This window comes from Python bivittatus, unplaced genomic scaffold (assembly GCF_059951505.1).
Source record: "Python bivittatus isolate LINGU-HERP-01145 unplaced genomic scaffold, Pbiv_v1 ctg000670_np1212, whole genome shotgun sequence".
Taxonomy (NCBI): domain Eukaryota; kingdom Metazoa; phylum Chordata; class Lepidosauria; order Squamata; family Pythonidae; genus Python; species Python bivittatus.
The window spans coordinates 7,516,788-7,535,632 of record NW_028277094.1 but is presented as its reverse complement, the minus strand read 5'-3'; the positions used below and the strand labels follow the sequence as shown (position 1 = coordinate 7,535,632).

General features: G+C 42.8%; 1 protein-coding gene across 1 annotated transcript; it reads left to right on the top strand.

Annotated features, from left to right (window-relative positions):
• The first annotated feature begins 801 nt into the window (after positions 1–801).
• On the top strand, positions 802–15,379 carry ATP1B4 (ATPase Na+/K+ transporting family member beta 4). The gene is made up of 9 exons (XM_025171823.2): positions 802–820; positions 967–1,022; positions 3,635–3,797; positions 7,136–7,264; positions 7,607–7,714; positions 9,703–9,899; positions 11,822–11,878; positions 12,547–12,639; positions 13,963–15,379. Exons 2-9 carry the CDS (start codon positions 969–971, stop codon positions 14,122–14,124), a joined length of 963 nt encoding a protein of 320 aa, XP_025027591.1. The 5' UTR covers positions 802–820; positions 967–968; the 3' UTR covers positions 14,125–15,379.
• Positions 15,380–18,845: the final 3,466 nt, after the last annotated feature.

Sequence of the window (18,845 nt, the reverse complement as noted above, 5' to 3'; positions counted from 1 at the left end):
AGAGGAGGTTATCCAGATCCTCCCAGTTTTATCATACCATGGTGGGTCAACAGACGTGAACAACCACAGCATCTATCTAAAGCTTGGGTTGGAGAACTGCTTCTAGTTAAGCTGTTGTAAAAGAGTCCAAAGCAAGGTTAGATGCCAAGATGAATGCTTCAGCTAGACAGATTGCAAAACTGGGGGATGAGGGCACATTTAGTGCCACCAGGAACCCAACCAGAGCACTCAACCTTGGCATAATGCTGTGAGCCCTCTGGCTCTCCTTTGGGGTTCTTCAGATGGTTGGGAAATTGATCCTGGAGAATCCCATCCGCTCAGACTGAATGAGTACAGAGGGATAAATATAGCAAAATCTGACTCCCTGAACATTCAAGAGCAATCAAATGAAGTCTCCTCTCCCCCCGTCCCCCTGCCCATGACTGACAGGAACACATTTGCTCATATAGTCTTTGCTCTCCATTCAAGTCCAGCACCATTATAATGTTCTAAAAACGGATCTTAGGTTTCTCTAGACAGAATCAGGACTGAACCACTTTCTCAGAGAGATTCTCCTCCTTCTCCAGCAGACTGCTTAGTATACTTAAATGGTTTTTGATGGAAAGGTACCCTAACTCTTGTTCAGCGCTGGATTGCATGACGTCAGTGGCCAGAGGAAAGCAAATCTGTTTCTTGGGGGCTAGCCAACACGCTCCTCCTCTTGGACAACGTTGAAAGAGCGACAGTTGTCACCTGGCGTTGGCAGCAAAGAAGCCCCAAAGTTTCAATCCTCAGTTTGGTTTTTTCCCCATCTGCAAAGTCCTGAATCTGCTTTCTGCATGTGAGGCTGGATGATTTTCAAGAGGAAGCTTGGTTGAACTTTCTAGGGCTGGCAGACATGGTGGGGAGTGGTTTAGTTCTTTAACTCTGGAGCTGGCTTATTACATTAATTCTATTTCCCCTTCTACATTTTTTTTTTTTACAAAGCAATGGATGCAAAAGGAGCTTCCAATGATCCCTGCATGAACCAACTCCGAATCCTGGTAAGTTAACCTTACTGGGTTATAGAAGGTGGATTCCCTTTGGGTGCCCCACATCAGTAAACTTAATAGTTTGGGACATGTGCAAAGAGTGTACTTACCAGCTTTATCTGCGCTTAGCAGAGGTCCCTGCCTTGGACTACTTAGAAGAAGAAAGGAAATTATGAAGGGTTGGGTATAATTATGCAGATGGAGTTGTTGCCTGTTGAAGAATAGAAAAGCTATGGTTAGTAGTTGTGGGTTTTAAGGGGGAGAAATGAAGTCAGGGTCAAAAGCATGACCTGGTTCATTGAGGCATATCATTACATGGGCCTTCATGGATTAAGAGGAGGATAAGAACATGGTTTGACTCAAGCATCTTCCCACGAAGTGGGTGTACCATCCAAGTATTTCTTGACGCAATCAACAGGATTCTATGTTTCTATGAGCCCCAAATGACTCTCTCAGCCACTAATTCATGCGTCACATTAAACTGCAGTTTGTTTAACTGTATTATTGGATAATACATAATTGCCAGGGTATGCGTAAAATGTTGTGCCATGAACCATGGTTTGCAAACCAGAGTGGCTAACCCTCCCCTTCCCAACCACATTTAGAGATTTCAAGGAAGTTTAATTTCAGGAATGCATGTCCAAAGTTGCAATCTCAGCATTTGTGAGATGACAGCATTTGTAAAGTTGAATTGATTTTGGCAGCCATCTTATTCTCAATGTACCTAGCAGTCTACCTTCCTGAATATAACAGAGCTTAGATCTGAGCAGATATGGCAATCTGCTATTAAGCTACTCACATTTTGTGATTCGATTAATTGTAGCTTGTTGAGTCTGTTACAATTTTGCGAACAGTAAAAAACATGGCCTATTCCACTCATCATTGTCATCGTCGTCGTCGTCGTCGTCATCATCACCACAGCTAGATTAATATGCATATGTTCACAGATTATTCTAGCCCTCTTGTGAGCTGTACTCAAAATGACACCCTTTGGGTAAAAAGGACAGTGGCAATACTCCTGGGGCTGGTAACTGGGCAGAGGTCACACCTGTGGCCAACAGCATCAGTCTCTGGGATGGGGAAGAAGGAAGTGTATTGCAGTTGCCACTTGAGGAGGGGGTGTCATTGCAGTTAATCAACAGCAAATGGGGTCATCTTTGGCTTCATGAGATGCTCTTCTATAAATACTCATTTACTTAACTCTCTCCTGCAACTTGTTAACGATTCATTGATGGACAGCTTGTGCTGAGTGAAGGAAATCTTCTTTCTGGCCACCTTTCTTTGCAGGGAACAGCTTGCCCTGCCTTTATGGCATCATCAAATCTCAAGGGGAAATTTGAGGGAAGCAACTCGCCTGGTACAAGCTAGGTCAGACATGCCAACGTCTCATGCCTGCACAAGGGGGCTTTGTAGGAGAAGATCAGGTTCAAACTGGGACTTGTTTGTAGGGTTCTCCTCAGACTGTTCTCCTGAAGGAGGGGGAAAAAGGAAGAAGATCAACAAGATAAAGATTGTGGCCACCAGTCATAATGTGGTTTGATTTGGGCTTATTGTGCTGCACAAATCCAGCCCACGGTGGTTTATAAACTGTGCTTTAGAGGTTAGAATGTTGTGTGAATCCAGTTAATTGTGGTTGAAGCAATGTCTGGCTGCTCATGAGGGATGAATTGGGCAAGGAGCTTCTGATGGAAGAGAAAGATGTATTCAACACAGTTTGGCTCAGCAGATAATAGCTAAGCATGCTGTGTGAAAAGCTTGGTTTTCATGTTCACAGATTCTTCATGGACTCTAATGTTTTGTTACAAGGCTTCCTTACTGATTTCCTCATGAGAAGAAAACATGAAGACTAGATGCATAAGACTGACATAAAACTGATGCTGTCTTGTATGATTTAAATGTTTCCTGTAAATTACAGCTTTCCTGGCAGGAACCATTATATTCTTGCACATAGTACACTAAACCATCATTTGTTTAACCATGGGTTATTGAATAAACCCCCATTGGCTGGGTTCACCCCACACACTGAGCCCTAAATCATAGTTTGCACAGCATAACAACCAGGTTTATGCAACGAGTGTATCGAGAAGGCAAACCAAAGGTATCATAGTTAACGCTATAGGTAAAACAGGCCTTCATGGCAGGGCATATATGCATTTGACCAATGCTTTAAAGCAATTTTTTGAAAGAACAGGATATGAGAAATGAAGGAAGGACCTTTGCAAAAAGAAAAAAAAAAGGAAACTGAGGGGATTTTCTGGTTGAGGAGTTAGTGGTAGAAATAACTGGGAAATAATAATTTCTCACCCCATCCATTTCTGTAGGTCAGTCTCCCTCATTCTTTGGGTGTTCTGCTGCCCCTGAGTTTGCCCAAGCCTTATGAGTCTTTTCCTCCCTTTAAAGTTCTTCCCACTTCCAAAAGGTTTGATAAGGAGCAGTGATGACAAAATGGAAACTTTCGACTGACTCCAGAGAGTAAAGCCACTGGTGCTTATTTTCGACAAATGGAATATTTTACTGGAAAGGAATGATGGGCCAGAGGGGGAGGAAGAAACAAAAACAAAAAGCAAAGAGGCCAGAACATTATGCTCATGGTGTGTGTGGGGTTTGCTTTGTCATCATTCCAGGGAAATAAGGATGAAGAGACACATCAGCTGGATGCAGAAGAGGAAGAAAAGGAAGGCAGAAGGATGGGCAAGAAAACGTGGGGTGAAAGGATCCAGAAACTAAAAATCTTCATTTGGAATCCAGAGACCCGGGAATGCTTGGGCAGGTCTGCTCGGAGCTGGAGTAAGTGAAATTTATCATTAGTAACTGATTTCCTAATAGCATAAGAATTAGTGCTGCATTAATACTCCATCAGCGTGCATGGTGAGTTTTCTTTTTTAATAGAATGGATGAGGAACCTAACATTTACGGTGTAACGCAGGGAATCAATCACGGGAGAAATAAAGGCAAGAATAAACATGGAGCAGCCTTTGCATTTATTTCCATGATACAGAAAATATTAATTTGTTCTTGCAAAACCAGCAAAGACTAGCACATTTATTATGGCAAACCTTTTGGTCTGCTTCATCAAAGACTTGCCATAATACATGAGGGAGTTCACATACTGAGCTGAAACACAGTTTTTAAATGTACTATTTGTGAGTTGTAACCTTGGTTTAAGACTGAGTGCCAACTGCCAACATTGGTTTATGGCTTAGTGTGCTGTGCAAACCCAGCCAACTATAGTTTAAAGTATATATAATAATAAAGCATGGTTAAGCACACCAGGCTAGAAACCAGGAAACAGTGAGTTCTAATTCTCCTTTAGGCATGAAGCTAGCTGGGTGACCTTGGGCCAGTCCCTCTCTCTCAGCCCTGGGAAGCAGGCAAGGGTAACATTCTTCTGAATATGCTGCCTAGAAAACAGCATGGACTTATCCAGGTAGTTGCTGGGATTAATTTCAAGGCGTCCCCCCAAAATTTGTTTAGGTGAGATGAACATATGCACCGTTGCTTAATCACAACTAATCTTAAACATCTTAAGTTTCCTCTTTTATCTTATTTTTAAAAGGTTTACCTTCTGGAACTTTCAAGCCCAAATCAAGATGGGCTTACAATAATTTTAAAAAATATAAAAAGTTGATCATGCCAAGAAAGTAGAATGCATTTTACCGACAGGTGCCTTTCTGTTGCTCCTGCCAAACCACTGGCAACGAGAACTGCAATTCCAGCAACACAGTATGCAGTTCTTGCCTGTTCTGCAATCAGGATAACTAACATGGGCCTTCCCCCCCCCCACGGCCCCTTGCCCTGTTTTATCTCCATGCCCCTCCTGCGGTGCGCATGAACCTTATGAGATTGAATAAGCCAAGCGTCCTTCCTGTGAAATTAACAGAAGAACGAACCTTTGTAGCCCAAACACTTGGATTTTGCTCTGCCTACTTTAAGCCACCCCTGGCTTTTGTGGAGCAAAGATGGGGGACAGAATTATCCCCAATTAAATGACCCGTGTGAGCAGTTAAATGCCTTGCCAACAGAACCCCAAAGGTCCTTCTGCCATGCTGTTCTGCTTCGCTGTGTTCAAAGAGAGGCTCCCTCCTACCCTCCCTGACCCCATGCCAAAGTAGCTCGCAGGTCCAAATTAAGTTTGTTTCTCTCCTCAGCAACCCCCCTCCCCGTGTCCTGTCCCCACTGCCAGCCAGTTTGTTCCCAGAACTCAAAATTCCCTGTAACATAAACACCTCAAGAACGCAGAGGCCAGAAGTCACAGCTGCACTCAAAGCGTGTCCTGGAAATGCATTTGGGTTCCCGCTGGGAAATGAAAACACATCATGAAGCATCCATGGGGTGGGTAAAGGATTTATTTTCATGCATTTTTTTTAAAAAAGCCTGGGCTTTATTCTCTTGAGGCAAGTCCCTTATCTTTGCAGGCACTAAGTCAGGAGAGAGGGCTGAAGTGCCTCTCCAAATGATTGCTTTTGGCTCAATAAAACTGCAATAAATAGAAAGCAAATGTTAAAAATGTCCCCAAACAAGGTCAGGATAATGACAGATATAATTTTCTCAGAAAAGAAAACATAGCTTTGCCAGGCAAGATGGCAAGGTGGGTGCCTGGCAGGCATCTTTAGGGCAGTGTTTCTCAACGTTGGCAGTTTGGAGATGTGTGGACTTCACCTCCCAGAATTGAAGGCTGGCTGGGGAATTCTGGGAGTTGAAGTCCACACATCTTCAAGTTGCCAAAGTTGAAAAACACCACTTTAGGGAAAGCAATCTCATTTCTGAACAGGGAGGACCTCTTTGTCTTCTTATATGAACATAATAAACCTCTGATTCAAGAGATGCTCAAAGAAGGCTTAAAAAGATGTTAACACCAGACAAAATCATCACTGTCTGGGTTCCTTTTTTGATATCTCCTAGAATGTGCATTGGAAATGCTAAACAGCTGTAGGAGCTTAGAGGCTGATTTCATGGATAAAATAAGCTGTGGGTTTTTGTGGCTAGGCTCACACAAAAGTTAGTTTTTCAAAGCCTGGTGGTTGACTTCAAACATCACACTAACTGAAACTAAAGAAATTGCATTATGACTAGCAGAAGACGACCTCGGAGCCGGTGTTTAGCCTCCTACATTGCACTATGCTATGAATAAACTGTGGTTAGCTGAATGGCCTAGTTTACACACAATGCTATGCCACAAACCATCAAATCTAGACTTACGCACCATACTTAGCCATAATACGATTTGTTAACTTTATTGTTGGCATGCAAACAATGAGTAAACTGTAATTAGCAGAATAACCCATAGCTTGATCCTGGCTTATTGACAGCAAGTGTGGTTTAGCATGATTTGCAAGCAGGAACCCATGGCTTACTTATGGCTTCCTGGCTTGTTCTAGGTCTGTTTTGTGCCCTGTCTGAGCCTCTAAGCAACCCACAGAGGTGTAAGGCAGGAATGGCTAAACAAAGGGAGAACACAACCGGGAATTGGCCAAATTAGTTGGAATTGCACGACTATATTCACCTGCAAGACTAACTCTGTGGCTGATTGGCACAAGGTCCGTGAAAGTTGCTTGCTTATTTTATTTACATCTTTGCTGGCGGGATGAATCCAGTCTTTTTCCTTAGTGTATCGTTCAGTGTATTATGCAAAACCCAGAAAATGACCCGATCCAGAAACCAAATCCAGCATGTTTTGCATACTCAATTAAAAAAAAACAAAACAAATTTTACAAATACTACCCAAAAGAAAAACCTAATAAACAAAACAAAACAGATCAAACAAAAAGAGAGGAAACCACACAAAAGGGATTATAAACTATCCAATCTCCATCAAGATTTTAAAATGTATAAATTAAAGAAAATAATTGATGATGCTCAACTTGCTTCCTTAACAAACCACAACTAAATCAAACCCTGGCTTAGTGTGACACTTAGTGAAATGTGCAGGTAACGCACTTGCTCCCCTGGTCTCACTGGTTTCATCTTAAAGCAGGAGGAAACCTGTCAGTCAAATATGGGCCTGTTTCTGTGCCTGGACATCTTGTTGCCTTCAGTCTCATATTGCAGAACTGACATATTTATGGAGAAAGGATTCAGTTCTCTGGCCAACCAGCCATCAGCAACACCTCTTCTCTTTCTTGCAGGCCTGATACTCCTTTTTTATCTCCTCCTGTACACGTTCCTGGCCGGCATGTTCATATTTTGTATGTATGTAGTCTTGATCACGCTGAGCCCCTACACGCCGAGGTACAGAGACAGGGTGGCCCCACCAGGTAAGTGCTTGAGCGAGATCTGTGGGGCGTCCTTTTGAGGGGAAGATGCCAAGTGGGTGCAGGGACTTGTCTCATCTCAGGGTGCAGGGGATATACTGACTAAGATTAGGGGCAACTGAAGATGTGGGTGTGAAATGGTAGCGACCGTGGTTGGGACCATTGATCGTTCACAAGTTGGGTTTGGATCCTTGTTCTTGCATGCTTTGAGGGAGGGCCGACCACCATCATAGGAAAGCATGCTATGGGGAAGACGATCAAAGGAGTCAGCCCTAATTGTGCCCCTGTTCCCTTCTGTGCTGTCCTATTCTGTGTTTTTTCCCCCTTTTTAAATTTTTTTTGTAGGAGTTACGATTAGACCATACATAGAACATGGATACAACATTGACTTCAGCATCTCCCAACCTCATTCGTGGCAGCCTTATGTGGACAATATGGAACAGTTCTTGAAAGGTGCCGTTTCTTTGTCTAGATTTTACTTTCTTCCTTTGTGTAACTCTTTATCTACTCAGCGACTCTGTTTATATTTTTCTTTCCCTCCAAGAAGTCACAGCAGCACTTACTTTCCCATTTCTGTTTTGATTTCAAAGCCCAACCATCCAATAAGGTGAAGAAAAAACAACTTGGTTAACATCTTTGGCAATCAAGAGCTGTAAAGACTTTGAAAACATGTCCACAACTCGCTACTTGGGTTGGGGTTCTGAAACAAGAAAAAAGGGCTTGTCTTTAAGAAAACAGAAAAGTGCACCGATCTACAAAGAAATATACATTTTTAAAAGATATAGGTGTAAGCCATGTATTGTTAAAATAATCAGGTAAGAAAATTGAAATGAGGCAGGGGACAGCAAGGACAGGAAAGGAGAAAAAGGGATTGTTGGCACTGATGTCAAAAAGAAATCAGAGGCTGAGTTTAACCTTGACCTGCTTTATTTGACTTTGGCATTGCATGTGTGAATCCAACCACCGTGGCTAGTAAAATGTAATTTATGGCTTGGAGGCATATTGTGTGCAAGCCACAATGCAAATCAGTTGGAGACTTTGACAGAGTAGAAAGATGTGCAGGCTTAAATGGATTAGGGTCGGCTGAGTTTTAAAAGGTTTTAGGATTACTGCAACAAATGAATACTTCATGGTATTTCTTCCACTTCTGGAAATATGAAATCCCTGCACATCTGGAAGGCACCAGACGGAGGAAGGCTGAATTACAACCTTCAGAGTCACTAAGAGTCATCCTTTTGGGAAGACATCAGGACTTGAACAGAAACTGTGACTAGTTTGCACATAAGTATTAAGTCTTTAGGCTTTGGATCAAAAATATACACCTCTTCCATGGGGAAAAAAATAACTCTCATGGTTTATTTTTGGCAACAAGCCAGAAGTTGACATTCTGGCTTGCTATAGGCTCATGTATTCTTAGTTACTTTATGTTGTCATCATGTCTGAATCTAGAAATTTGGCTTGTTCTGATTTATTTTTGTGCTCTTCCCACATCTGGGTGCTGGCAAAAGGAGTGGCAAAAACAACCAAGGAATTGGATGAATAGGCCACTTGGCTACTTCAAATAAGTCACTTAGCTCTACTGGCATGTCCAGCAAAGGATGGTCACATGTATCCTGGCCTAGGATTAGAGGCAAATATCACCCCATTCTGAATAGGAAGGCCAATCTCATCTTTTTAGGGTTCTTTTAGAAAAAGAAATGGAATAGAATCATAGAATAGAAGGAATCTTGGAGGTCCTAGTCCAACTCCCTGCTCCATATAGTTCACTACATACATACCGTGCCTTTGAGTCAGTTTTTGACTCCTGGTCCCTGCAGTTTTCTTGGCAAGATTTTGGAAGTGGTTTGCCATTGCCTCCTTCCTAGGGCTGAGAGAGAAGGACTGGCCCAAGGTCACCCAGCTGGCTTTGTGCCTAAGGCAGGACTACAACTCACTGTCTCCCGATTTCTAGCCTGGCACCTTAACCTCTACACCAAATTGGCTCTCTCTATAATACTACAGGTAGTCCCTAGTTTAAGAATGAGTTCCACTCCCAAGGTCTGTGCTTAAGTTGAATTTGTACGTAAGCTGGAACAGAATCATTACTGTTGAGTTAATTACACAAGTAGTATTGTGTAATTAACTCAAACCATTGTGCATTTAACTCGAATCCTTGTGTATTTAACTTGAATTTTGCTACAATAGGCTCCGTTCTTAACTATGGGTCATCCGTAAACCGGGCATTCTTAACCCGGGGACTATCTGTATATACTGGTTCACTACTACCATAGAAATACAAAAGTCCTAAAAGTAAAAGCATAAGAGAATAATGGATATCTTCTGTATCGCTGGGTCTGGCTCTGAAAAGAGAAGGAGTATGTTCTGTACAGAAAATGCCAGTGTTGAAAAGCCTTGCTGTAAGATCTACCATATGAAACATTGACTTTCTCTGTTGCCTTTAGAATACGATGACGTGGTTCAAGAAACCAAAAATATCCCATGCACACCGGGCACATATTTTATACAAAGGAGTGATGAAAGTGCAGACAAGAAAGCCTGCCAATTCAAGAGGTCCCAGTTGATGAAGTGCTCCGGATTACAGGATAAGACATTTGGATATTCCCAGGGGCAACCTTGCATATTGCTAAAGATGAATCGTGTATGTCACTTTATACTTGTTTATGTCCCCTCAGTATGGATCTTGCAGTGGGGCAAGTGATGTAGGTGGGAATTAAGCAATGGAGAACGGGCAATGGCCTCGCTTATGAGCATCTGATGTTCAGCTTGCAGTGGTTGCAAGGGGGAAGACGGAGTCTAAAGCGTACGTTCACACAGGCTTGGCTTTACTGCCTGGGGAATGAGTGCCATGTTCTCTTAGCAGTGACATGCCAACAACGTCTGCTAAGTTCCTTTTGAAGCCACAAGACCTTTATATCAACTTATTTTAATTTAAGAATTAATTAAATTATAAGAGAGAGATAGGATTTTTTATCCTGCCTTTATTCTTTTTATAAATAACTCAAGGCGGCAGACATACCCTAATACTCCTTCCTCCTCCTGTTTTCCCCACAAGAACAACCCTCTGAGGTGGGTTGGGCTGCGAGAAAGGGACTGGCCCAAAGTCACCCAGCCGGCTTTCGTGCCTAAGGCGGGACTAGAACTCATGGTCTCTTGCTTTCTAGCCGGGGGCCTTCACCACTAGGCCAAACTATAACTTAAACTAAATTAATTAAAACTGTAATGTGTTTTATTAAAGGTGCTGCTAATTTTTGTCTGAAAAGGAAGGGGAGGAAATAGGATTGTTTGCCAAGCCTCTCATTTTACGTTTATAGTCCTTAGTCAGTTTAAACCAGTGTTTCTCAAACTTGGCAACTTTAAGTTGTGTGGACTTCAACTCCCAGAATTCCCCAGCCATGCTGCCTGGGGAAGTCTGGGAGTTGAAGTCCACACAACTTAAAGTTGCCAAGTTTGAGAAACACTGGTTTAAATGAACAAATATCACGTCATCCAATCACAAATGGCAATCTTGGACTTGCTTCCTCTGGAAATCAGGGGCATCTTGTTGGAACTGGGTAAGGAGAAATGGTGGCAGAACTAGATGAGGGAGAAGCTGCCGGGCACTTCACAGTAGTCTCTGGTGAAATTCTTTACATTTCCTGAATATAAATTTTGGAAGAGGACCTTAGACTCTTTCTACACTTGAGGAAAAGTTTCCAAGACATCATATGGAAGTGTGGCTTTGCGTTGCAATTGATCTGAGATGGAGAAAGCAAGAGACAGAAATATTGTTAAAAAGAAGTACAGGTAGTCCTCACTTAACGACCACAATAGGACCAGAAGATGGGGTAGTTGTTAAGCGAGTCATGCCCAATTTTACGACCGTTTTTGCAGCAGCCATTAAGCGAATCACACAGTTCCCCTTTGATTTTGCTTGCCGGAAGCTGGCTGGGAAGGTCACAGATGGTGATCATCTGACCCCAGGACGCTGCAACAATTGTAAGTGCGAGCTGGTTGCCAAGTGCCTGGATTGCAATCATGTGACTGCAGGAGTGCTGTGACAGTTGTAAGTCTCTTTGTTCAGCATCGTTGTAACTTCAAATGGTCACTAAACAAATGGTTGTTAAGTGAGGACTACCTGTATTTGAAGAGTATTGTATTTACAATTATCTGGAATTTAAGACCCACCCGTCCCCAAGATTAGACAAAGAAAACTTCTGCCTCCACGCAACTTCTTAGCAAATCTAATATGACATTCCCGTTTTAGGCTTAAAGGGCTGGGGAAGAAAGATCTTGTGTTGGCACTGAGCTGATTCCTTCATCCTGCACTTCCCAGGGGGCCATCTACAGCTGGCTCACATTGTGGTCCTCAGGCCTGTTGGATTACAGTTCCCATCATCCCTAGTCAGAGATAAGGTTGAGGAAGGCTATGTGAACAGTTCTGTGGCCCTCAGAAACAAAGCAGAATGAAGTTCAAAGCATTTGTGCCTCGTGCTCTCCTGCTCTTTCTTTCACCTGCAGCAAAACGGGGTTTAGAAGGTCAAAGTGTTTTTAAAGGCAATTAAAAAGCTTTTGTTTTTGCAGATTATCGGGTATCAGCCTGGCTATGGCACTCCAGTGACTGTGAGTTGCAAAGTCCAGGTAAATTCTCTTGCTTTTATTAATTCTATGTACTGCAGATTTGCACCAGGCATTCTTGGCAGCTGTACCCTGAGCAGAGCCTATTCAACTTCCCCACTTTTTCTTTAAAAAAGAGAGACACAATTTTGGCATAATATCAGAGCAGCAAGGTATAGTTACCATTTAAATCAGAGGGCTCTCTTGACCTCTTCCTGGATGCTGGTTTTCCTTCCTATTTCATTTTTCCTCTTCCCCATTGCAACCAATGGGAAGGAACTGATGTGGATCAGCTCTCTAACGCCCTCCATTTCCATGGCATTTGGGAAATGCGCACCCTCACTTTCTCATAGCTGTGTCTGGCCACAGATGCTGCACTGAGGTGGCCCATCAAAGATGGGTGATGCAGGAAAAGTAACATAGCGTGCATAATATTTGAGCAGCCTTCGGGGGGCTAGGGGCTGCACATCTGGGGAACTGTGCAATTTAAGTAAGGCTTGCTTTTTTTTCAGGGAGTTGAGATGTGGCTGTTTAATTGCAATAGGCTCCTTTTAAAACTTACAGCAGTGTTTTTCAAACTTGGCAACTTTAAGATGGGTGGACTTCCACTCCCAGAATTCCCCAGCCAGCATGCTTTAAGATGGGTGGACTTCAACTCAACTCGACATCAATACTATTTTTTTAAATTGTAGAAAGGTGATGAAAATCATCTCCAGTCCCTAGATTTCTACCCAAGTGCAACGTTTGATCCCATGTATTTCCCTTATTATGGCAAACACACACACGTAAGTAGAAGTTTAACTGTTGGATGAATGTTGCATGTATAATTCCTGTAGCATTTTGGGCCTTTCTGGAGAGTAAGCCTGTATTGGCAGTCTCCAGATGTTCTGAACTGCAGCTTCTGTCAGCCCCATTTGGCACGACCAGGGGCAAGGGACTGTGGGAGATGTAGCCTAACAAGTTCTGCCAGCACCTATCCAACTCTACTGTTGTTTGAAATGATTTTTGTATGATTTTGTATCATGTTTGGGCTTTTAATGAACTTCTAATATTAGAACAATTCATAGAGTTTAGAAATACATAAATCCAACTGCCCTGGGTTCATAGCTTGTTGGAGAGCAGATAAGAGAGTCATTAAATGCAAAGTGAGCAACCATGCAATCTTATGCGTATCTTGATGATCGCTGATTTGGGAGACTTTGAGAATTTGGGTGTAATGGGTAGTTTCTTATCAAGTGTCCAACCTACCTGTGCTGTCATTGGCAGCTCCTCTCGGTATCCCAACCAACGAAGTCATTTATCTTGAGTTTCCTCTCAACAGTCCAGTGGTTCCATTTATTGAATTCTCCCTCCCAACAACCCCACCCCACATCAACATTGTTCTCCTTTAGTATCAGGTGAAGATTTTCATATTTTAGTTTGGTGGTCTCATTTAGCTCATTCTTTCTGCTGAAGGCAGTATATACATCCATAAATCAAGAATATACAGCAGACTTCTTCAGATCCGTGCTCATGTTCTGACCATTAAGTGTGTGATGCTATTTTATTTCCAACATTTGTACACTCCTTCCTTACTGAACTCTTCCCCATTTAAATCCATCTTAAAACAACTGAAACAGGAAGAAAGGATTTCTAACCTACGCTGGATTAATGACCAATGTTTTTCACTCTGTCAGTTTAAGGGTTAGGGAAAAAGCATTTTGCTTCTGATCTGTAATAGATCAGAGCATTCTTTTCTGTTCGATAAGCTGTTTTCCACGTTCATTTAAGGAGAAGGGATAATTACTTTCCATTTGTCTAGGAAGACCCCCCCATCTTCAATGAATCTTGATATCAAGAAATGCATGTAAGATAGCACTTGAATTCTCCACTGAATTGTTTTTGAGCCATCAGTGTCCTGTTGCAATTTCCTAACTCATACAGTAATTTTATAGCATATGTGTTTTATGTCAGTGCCTTCTCATTTCATAATTATTATTGCTTGTAGGGATGACCTATTCCTAAACCCCACCAGTAAATGTTATTGCTTACGTTATAGTTTTTATTGCTTTCTACCTCATGCTGGTCCAAGCCTGAAATAAAGATCTTGATTGACTGATCGTTTTCAGGTTAACTACACACAACCCTTGGTAGCAGTTCATTTTACGAGAGTTGTGAGAAACTACACCATGGACATTCAATGCCAACTGAATGGAAAAGGAATTATCAATACCATTAACTCCGACCGGTTCCTGGGGCGCATCATCTTCACACTAAGCATCAGGAGCTAAGGCCAGACCAGCACTTGTGATCATCCTTTTATGGCAATCAAATGTTTTCTCACTGTGGGAAAATCAAATTGGCCATTTACATAGCACCAGGAAAATCCAGACCTATTTTGAGGGAAGGTTTTTGTTTTTCTTTGGAAAAACAAAAGGAAGGATAACTCCCAATGTAGACTATGGAACTAAACATAAAGCATTTGAATCGTTCATCCTGCGACTGAACGCATCAGCCAAATATTTTTAAAAAGCATTTTAAATAAACATGAGATATTTCGGTTAGATTTTTCCCTGGTGCATCAGAAGGGATGGCGTTTGGCAAGAAGTTAACAGTTTTGCCATGGCATCCACGTTCAAAAATAATTGGTTTTATTCTTTTTCTCTCCTTTTGGGAGGTACATTCACTGTCAACACAGACGTTAGCTAGCAATTTTCATATTTAATGGGCCAGTATTTGGAATAGGCATTAGAGAAGAGCCAGAAATGGATTGTTCTGTGGATTGTTCTTCTATGCAGTTTTTGCAATAGATATTCATAAAGCCATTGCTCAAAGGGTCTTCCAAAATCACACGACTGAGGGATTTACCACCTTAGAAGTTAGAAAATCCAATGGATGGTTAGCTAGCCTTAAAGATAATATTGATAGACCACCAGTATTTCTGCTGAAATCTATCATCTCTGACCCCAAAAAGCATTACCCATTTTTATCCTATTGCTTTACTGGCTCAGTTTATAGTGGCAGTGATATTCCCTAAGCAGCATAGGCCTTCCCAATCAAGATAGGTATTCCCTTAAATAAAGAGGAAAATGCGCTTTTGATGTTTACCAGCCCTGAGTGCCTAATCAGGTTTGCAAAGAGAGACAGAAGGCTGTCTGGGGAGGGCCCTCTTGATCCTCCATCTTGATCATCTCAAGATGCTTTCTGGAAGGGTTTGCTCTCCCCACCTTTTTATTCCCATGGGGTATGGACCTGCACGGAAGGCCCACCCCACAGCTGGGCCATCAGAATTGGGACTTTCACTATTAGCATCCTTTTGCCTGATCTCATGTTCTTGGGACGTGGGATCCACCCCTAATCCACCCTGGGTTAGGCGTGAACAAGCAGAGCCACCATGGAATGCAGGTACTGCTTCTTTGCCTCCAATGTTCGTGATGCAGCATTTCAGACTGGGAGGGAAACGGCCGGGGAGGTGGTGAAGAGGTGGGGTCTCAGATGCTTGTACACTGAAATAAAAGGACTGACTTACAGCATAGCAATGGCTCTTTCTGTACTGCCTGTGGGTTCACAAAGACTTGCAGGATCGCAGCCGAGGGGTAGGACTTAAATGCTGTGGATGGATTGTACCATGTGCTGTTTTGGGACTTGTGGCACGCAATCAACTAAATTAGGATCCCACACTGGAAACCCAAGGGACCTAGGCAGCCGGACTCCTGCTCCATTTTATTTTACTTAATCCCCGACTAGGTTTTTGGAGTTTGCCCCAGATCTCCTGGTGCAGGAGTCAGCACTCCATCTTCCAGATGTTAGCAGATGCTTTAATGTGGCTTCCTTTACCCAAATTTCAGTAGAGATTTGAACTTTTCCTTTTTCCAAGATAACAATCCTTCAAAGTGGAGCAATACAAGAGCTTCTAGTCTTAGTAGAATAAATGGTGATGCTTTCTCAAGATCTAATACAGGCTACCCCTGGGGATTGTTGGGGGGCTATCAAGTTTATCTCCTATTTATCATCCAATCCATCAAAATAGGCTTTCCCAATCTGGAGCTTCTGGATGGGCTAGGATTAGAATTCCCAACCCATGGGAAGAACCTGTGAAAGGTACATTGAGGTGGTTAGCACTCTCATTTTCTGGCACAACTGCAAAGGAAATGTGCCCTTCTATGTTGATAAATCCGGTGTAGCTCCCCACGCAGCATAAAGGCAAGTTCTAAAACAGCAAGTCTAAAATTCTCTCGACCACATTTTCCCACAGCCAGATTTCTGGCCAGTAATGTCAAACATCACCAGAAGAAGCAGGGCCAACTTTTCAGCTCATATTTTTGGCAAAATGGGAGCGTTTGCAAGGCTTCCAGCATCCCTTAACCCCCACCCTCCCAATTTCAAAGATTTTGTCCAGGGTTGTCTGGAGGATGTGGTTCAAAGAGAGTTGGTGGCCTCGGCTGAAGTTCTGCCTGTGAATTGGTGGCTGCCATCTTGACTTTTTTTTTTTTAAAGAACTATACCCCGCGGACACCCCTGGTTTTGGCCGTACTCATTTTGGGAATGCCCGGAGGCCAAAAAAGGAGAACAGGAGGCAGGGACTGTATACAGCCCTAAGCTTATACTTCCACATTTAGGCAACATTTTGGTGGCCGGGACTAGATATAGTATTTTGGAGGAATACAGCAGCTGCCATGAGGTCAAATGGGTAGAGCTCCATTGCAAGCAGGCTAGGATTTTTTTTTGCCCACTATTGGTGACTAGAGTGTTTGGGTTCCTGGTTTTTAAGAGCATGCCAAGCCCACCCCACTGTTTTCATGCATTTCCCACCTGAAAACAGAAAGCCATCAGCCAATTTTGGGCCAATGATGGGGACTGAAGAACCTCAAGAGAAGCAGCATTTGCCTGGATCCTCCGATTATCTCCCCTAAGCCTAGCTCATGGAAGGTCTAAATTATATTTTGACCATTTCTTTGTACAACCCAGATCCAAAGATGCCACAGTCAAAACTTTTAACATCCCACTCACATCTCAAGTCAGTCCCCCATTTGTTTAAACCTTGAAGTGTGCTCCCCTTGAAGTTTTTATTTGCTTCCTGCGCTCCAAAAAATCTGGCATGAGGAAGAGTGGGACAAACGTGAGCTGGTTGCTTTCTATGCTCTTCTGTCTTTGAAAACAATCCGTGGGTCTGGTGGCCAAGTAGAGCTTGAAGTCCAAAATTTGGAATCAAAGCAATATCCCCCAATCAGATGCACAGATACATTTACCCTGCTGCCATGATAGTTTTTTTTTTTTTTTACTCTTAAAAAATCACAACCTTCAAGTATCCCTTAAAGGGCAAGTGGGGCGGGGGGAAGAAAAATGGGGTGAGGGAGAAGCTGAAGCAGCAGCAAAGGGAAAAATGGGGGGGGAGTTACACAGATTGGTAGCCACTATGATGCTTTCGTCTGGAAATCATAAAAACCACAAAAGCAACAATAATGAGGAGTCCAATCACCACACCCACCACAACGGGAATGACAAAGAGGATATCAGAACTGCTACATTCTTCGGCTGCGGAGAGAAAGATGAAAAAGGAAAAAAGCAACAGACAGAAGGTTAGTGAGCCAAGTGAGCAATGGAAAATAAATTCGCAAAAGCGCAAATGTGTCTGCAAAGCTGTTCTTAAATCGAGTTGACGTTGGGGTAGCAGTTGGTGGGTTGGTCTTAGCGCTTTGCTCTAAGTAATCTTCCTGGTTTAGAGAGTTTTCCCAAAGGAAAACTTACCCGTTGCTCAAATAAGGGGCAGCTTTTGGTCCTGGTTCTGCTGCGCATAAGATCAGTTGTTCTTATGGACTGTGGCCCCTTCGGCCCACCTCAAGGGGAACGGGCAGCAGCGGAAAGGCAGAGTTCTCGGGTTTTACTTTACATCTCCCCAGAAGCGAAGTGAAATGGAGATGCAAGATCAGCCATCAGGATCCCACACAAAAGGATCCTTTTAACCAGTGGGGAGAGAACAGCCTCTGGCTTCTCTGATTCTCATTCCAAGCCACAGCCAAGCCTTAGGCATATGTAGAAACTTATGCCCATACTCTCTCCCCGCCTTGCTCCTCTTCCTTGCTCTCTATTTTTAGACTGAACATGTCTTGGGGACAGAGAACTGTCTACGTTGCTTGCATCATTGCTGTTCACACTAGGGACATAAGCTAAAGTAGCATGGAATGTACATTGTCAACCTAAAGATTAATGGACAAAATTGGGATCAAGCCTCCAGTGTTTTGGAAGAAATAATATAACCACCTATCAAGTCCTTCCGAAGGACCTGGGATAGGTAGATGTTGTTTGATGGTGTTAAAAACCAACAATAATTTATTAAATGTATATGCCACCCGACTTCCAGCAACTCTAATTAGGTCTAATTAGAAGAGTCACTGTTAATCTTCATCATTCCTAATTTGCAGTTCTCTGTACCTGACCTTGCAGGAAGATGGGTAGACAATGACCTACCTGTGTCCAGAACTGCTAATCACCCATCCTAGCCTGATCTACATGGCTGGCTAAGCAAGTTGTTGAGGGTTGGCTTATGGCTATCATGTGAAGCCAGCCAAGTGCGGCCTTTTCTACAAACCGTGGCTTAGCATGTGTGACTCCAGTTGCTGATTCAAAATTCCGGTTCATATTTCATGCAAAGTCTAAACAGAGCAAACAATGAATCCGGCCAAGACGTTGATTATGAGCACAACGTTTTCTGGTTCGGCCATCAACATACATCCCCAACATACAGAGCAAGATGGTCAAACTTTACATGGGTTTGGAATTCTGGTTGGCTTGTTTGCAAGATGGTTAACTTGCCCTTAAACGGGCTTTAATTTCCAGATCACTCTATTCCTTTTGGAGCCTGGCCAAATGATGCCATGAATGTGTTAAGATTCCAGCCCTGGCCACATTTAAATAAAAAATGGGCAGGCCTTTGAAACTGGGAATTGTTCCCCAAACGACCTGAAAGTGTTATTTCTCCATGAACAAGACAGGAGAAACACAGCATCGTACA

What these genes read in the sequence shown, in the direction of transcription:
- ATP1B4 (XM_025171823.2), top strand. Translation starts at nt 969, where the DNA reads ATGGATGCAAAAGGAGCTTCCAATGATCCCTGCATGAACCAACTCCGA. An exon ending in TATGGAACAGTTCTTGAAAG is followed by an intron (nt 7,715 to 9,702) that starts GTGCCGTTTCTT and finishes TGTTGCCTTTAG; the next exon opens with AATACGATGACGTGGTTCAA. An exon ending in CTGTGAGTTGCAAAGTCCAG is followed by an intron (nt 11,879 to 12,546) that starts GTAAATTCTCTT and finishes TTTAAATTGTAG; the next exon opens with AAAGGTGATGAAAATCATCT.